Here is a 4,481-nt window from a genome sequence, read left to right as displayed (position 1 = left end):
ATCGAGAGCCTTGACCAATGTGTTAGGTGTATGTTAGGATATTTTACTGTTTTTATTCAATTTTATAATATTTTATATTATTAAAGTGGGCCTGGTTTATGGCCCGTTCCCACCCCCATGAGATGTATCCCTTATGTGCCATGGCTATTCAAATGTAATAATTAGAAATAGTGGGAGATCAAGACTGGAAGATGGTGGGCCCGATGATCAAGATGAAGACATGTAAAATATTGGAAGCTTTTGTAATAAGTTGCATTTGCATCCCTACATTCACCTAGGTTTGGACCTGGATCCATGTTTGGCTCACATGGATCTAATAGTGTTGTCGATCGATCATCCTTATTTATTGTTGAATGTCATATTATGATATATGTGATATATAGTAGTATGCATGTATGTATATTATTATATAATATAGTTGCATGAATCCGGCAAACATACAAACTCGTGGCACGCGATTTTTAAATTAAAATGATGAGACCATTTTAAAATTAAAATCCCTCATTTTGAATAAGATTCAAAATTTATATCAAACCGAAAAAGTAAAAATTAAAGGAGTTTAATTTTTCCTTGCCTTCCATCAACCGTGGTTGCATGTTGATCGCTACCCGCGGACAGTGTCTGGCTCATATTATTGGGGAGGCCTGTACGCCGGAAAGCTGTGACTTCCACCGGACATATGATGTGAATTGAGTGGAACTCCCATGACTTCGGTTCATATTATTGGGGGAACTCATGGCGACCGTCTACTACAATTCAATATTGATGGGTTGGTTTGACACGTAAAAATAAACGACGTCATATTATTGGGTCCTTATTAAACGTGAGGCAAAATACGTGGAGGTTGCATAGGGATGCAATTGGACTCTACCTTTTAGAAATTATAATTGGCTGATATTATTCGGGATTATAATTGGCTAATTGGACTCTACGTGCCTACTAAGGAAATACGATTTACCTTTTTCATCAGAGGGCGGTGAAAATGTCAAAATAGTGGGAGGTTAATTTATAAAATGAAATCCATATTTTATATCTTAGAATTATTTTAAAATTATCAGTAACCTTTATCTGTTTTCATTTTCAGTATATTTACGATGTCTACTCGTAACCCGCTTTCAATCATTCTCGATCAAAACAAATTGACTGGCCCTAACTATAATGACTGGTTTCGAAACTTAAAGATTGTTTTGAACTCTGAAAAGATTGTGTATGTGCTTGATAAGAAGCCACCTAAGGAGGCGGCTCCTAATATCAGTAGGACTGAATTAGCTAAGCTTGAGATACATTGGGATCATGATCTCCAAGCTAAGAGCTACATGTTGGCTTCTATGTCGAATGAACTTCAGAGGAGGTTCGAGGAGGCGGTGAATGCTGCTTACATTCACCTTCATCTGAAAGAATTGTATGCTATACAAACTCGTTCAGAAAGACATGCGACTGTTAAAGAACTCATGACTACACGCTTGCGAGAGGGGACTTCGGTCCATGAGCATGGTGTTAGGATGATTGGGCTCATTGAGAAGTTGGTGGGACTCGACTTGGTTATTCCTAGTGAGCTCTCGACTGATATTCTCTTGTTGTCTTTGCCTGCCTCGTTCGATGGATTTGTGGTTAATTTTAATATGAATAAGCTTGAGGCCACCCTTGAAGAGTTGATCAATATGCTTACTAATTATGAGGCCACAATTGAAAAGGAAAAGTCTGTTCTTCTAGTGGGTTCTTCGTATGGTACGAAAAAGGGAGCCCCAAATAAAGGCAATAAGCGTTCTGCCCCTCCAAAGAAGAACAAGCCCAACAAAAAGCCATACAAGAAAGCAAATCAGGGGCCCTCAAAGCCTGACAAGTCAGAACAAGTCTGTTTCCACTGCAACAAGCCTGGACACTGGAGGCGTAATTGCGCGGAGTATCTTGCCCAGAAGCGTTCTGGCCATGGTATGTTTTATATTGAAGTTAATGTTTCTATTAATTCCTCTTCTTGTGTATTGGATACCGGATGTGGTTCTCATCTATGCAATGATTTGCAGGTGATGGGAAGAAGCAGGAGACTTAGAGATGGTGAGACCTTTCTAAGACTAGGAAATGGAGCAAGAGTTGCTGCCACTGCCATTGGAGACGTTACTTTAATTTTGGACAATAATTTTAAGTTGTTTTTGAGAGACGTTTTATTTGTTCCTGAATTGGTTAAAAACATTATTTCTATTTCTATGCTCGATAGGGATGGTTATTCTTGTGTTTTTGCTAAAGGTGTTTGCAATTTATACAAGAATGAATTTTTTATTGGAACTGGAGAATTGACAAACGATCTCTATAACTTAAAATTGAAAGATATTCCGTTAAACAATGTCCAAACGCATACAAAAACAACAACAAACAAAAGAAAAATAGAAGATCCAAATCCCGCACAAATATGGCACGCTAGACTAGGTCATATTTCTCAAAGAAGGATGCACAAGCTAGTGGGAGAAGCCATGTTTGATTTGTCAGACATAAATTCTCTGCCAACTTTTGAGTCCTGTCTAAAAGGAAAAATGACTAAAACTCCATTCAATGGAAACGTGGAACGTGCGCATGGTCTACTGGATTTGATCCACACGGACGTTTGTGGCCCGCTAAGTGTTAGCACAAAATTTGGGCATTCCTACTTCATTACCTTTACTGATGACCATTCGAGGTATGGGTACGTTTATTTGATGAAACACAAATCTGAAGCATTTGAAAAGTTCAAAGAATTCAGATCTGAAGTAGAAAATCAGCTAGAAAGAAGTATTAAGGCACTTCGATCTGATCGAGGTGGAGAATACTTAAGTGCTGAATTTTTGGGTTATCTAAAAGAGAATGAGATTCTCTCACAGTGGACTCCACCAGCAACACCACAATTGAATGGTGTTTCTGAACGTCGAAATCGAACCTTGATGGACATGGTTCGATCATTGATGGGATTCACTGAATTGCCTATATCGTTTTGGGGCTTTGCGCTCAAAACTGCGGAAATGTTGTTGAATAATGTCCATACAAAAGCAGTGGATAAAACACCATATGAGATATGGATGAGAAAAACTCCCAAATATTCTTACATGAGAATATGGGGATGTCCTGCTTATGTGAAGCAGACAGTGGGAGACAAATTGGATAGTAGATCCACTTTGTGCTACTTTGTAGGATATCCAAAGAATTCTATTGGATATTATTTCTATCATCCAAATGAAGCAAAAGTGTTTGTTTCAAGAAATGCCACCTTTTAAAAAAGGAATTTCTATTAGATAGAAAAGGCAAGATGATAGAACTTGAAGAAATTCAAGATACTCCATCAACTATAGAAGTTGAACCCATTTCCCAAGAACCAGTAGTTGAAGTACAAGCTTCTAGAAGGTCTGATAGGGTTATTAGACCACCTGCAAGATATATGCTTCTTCATGAACAAGGCCATGATGAGTCTTGTGTTGGATGTGATCCAATGAATTTCAAAGAAGCATTATCTGATACTGATTCAACCAAATGGCTTGAAGCCATGCAGTCAGAAATGGACTCTATGTATTCAAACCAAGTCTGGACATTAGTGGATCCACCTGAGGGAATCCTTCCCATAGGATGCAAATGGATCTACAAAAGAAAGCTTGGGGAGGATGGGAAGGTAGTGACCTTCAAAGTAAGACTGGTTGCAAAAGGTTATACTCAAAGGCAAGGAGTTGACTATGAGGAAACTTTTTCACTAGTTGCTATGTTTAAGTCCATTAGAATACTACTAGCCATAGCAACATGGTATGACTATGAGATATGGCAAATGGATGTAAAGACTGCTTTCCTCAATGGAGACATCAAAGAAGAAATTTATATGTCTCAACCCGAGGGATACACATCAGTAGGAAGTGAGCATAAGGTATGCAAACTTCAGAGATCAATATATGGTCTCAAGCAGGCATCAAGGAGTTGGAACCTCAGATTTGATAGCACTATCAAAGAGTTTGGTTTTGCTAAGAATCCTGAGGAACCGTGTGTGTACAAGAAAGTTAGTGGGAGTGCAGTGACATTCCTAGTACTTTATGTTGATGATATCCTGCTCATTGGGAATGATGTAAGATTACTGCAATCAACTAAAGTATGGTTAGCCAGAAAATTCTCCATGAAGGACATGGGTGAAGCATCCTATGTATTGGGAATACAGATCTATAGAGATAGATCAAAAAGGATATTGGGGCTCACCCAAGCCACATATATCGATACCATTATAAAACGATTCTCTATGGAAGAGTCCAAGAGAGGATACTTACCAATGTGTCATGGTATTACTCTATCTAAAGCTATGTGTCCCAAAACTGATGAAGAGATAGAGATGATGACACGAATTCCATATGCGTCAGCCATTGGTAGTATCATGTATGGTATGATATCGACACGTCCTGACATTGCTTATGCTTTGAGTGTTACAAGCAGATATCAGGCGAACCCTGGTCCAATGCATTGGAAGGCCGTGAAAGACATTC

At 38.6% G+C, this 4,481-nt stretch overlaps 1 protein-coding gene across 1 annotated transcript; it reads left to right on the top strand.

Annotated features, from left to right (window-relative positions):
• Window positions 1-1,094: 1,094 nt before the first annotated feature.
• Window positions 1,095-2,050, top strand: LOC140819059 (uncharacterized). The gene is made up of 3 exons (XM_073179073.1): window positions 1,095-1,402; window positions 1,553-1,890; window positions 2,025-2,050. The coding sequence occupies exons 1-3, from the start codon at window positions 1,095-1,097 to the stop codon at window positions 2,048-2,050; spliced, it is 672 nt and encodes a 223-aa protein (XP_073035174.1).
• Window positions 2,051-4,481: the final 2,431 nt, after the last annotated feature.

The sequence above is a fragment of the Primulina eburnea genome, chromosome 18, assembly GCF_022965805.1.
Source record: "Primulina eburnea isolate SZY01 chromosome 18, ASM2296580v1, whole genome shotgun sequence".
Lineage (NCBI taxonomy): Eukaryota > Viridiplantae > Streptophyta > Magnoliopsida > Lamiales > Gesneriaceae > Primulina > Primulina eburnea.
This window is presented reverse-complemented; position numbering and strand designations above follow the sequence as displayed.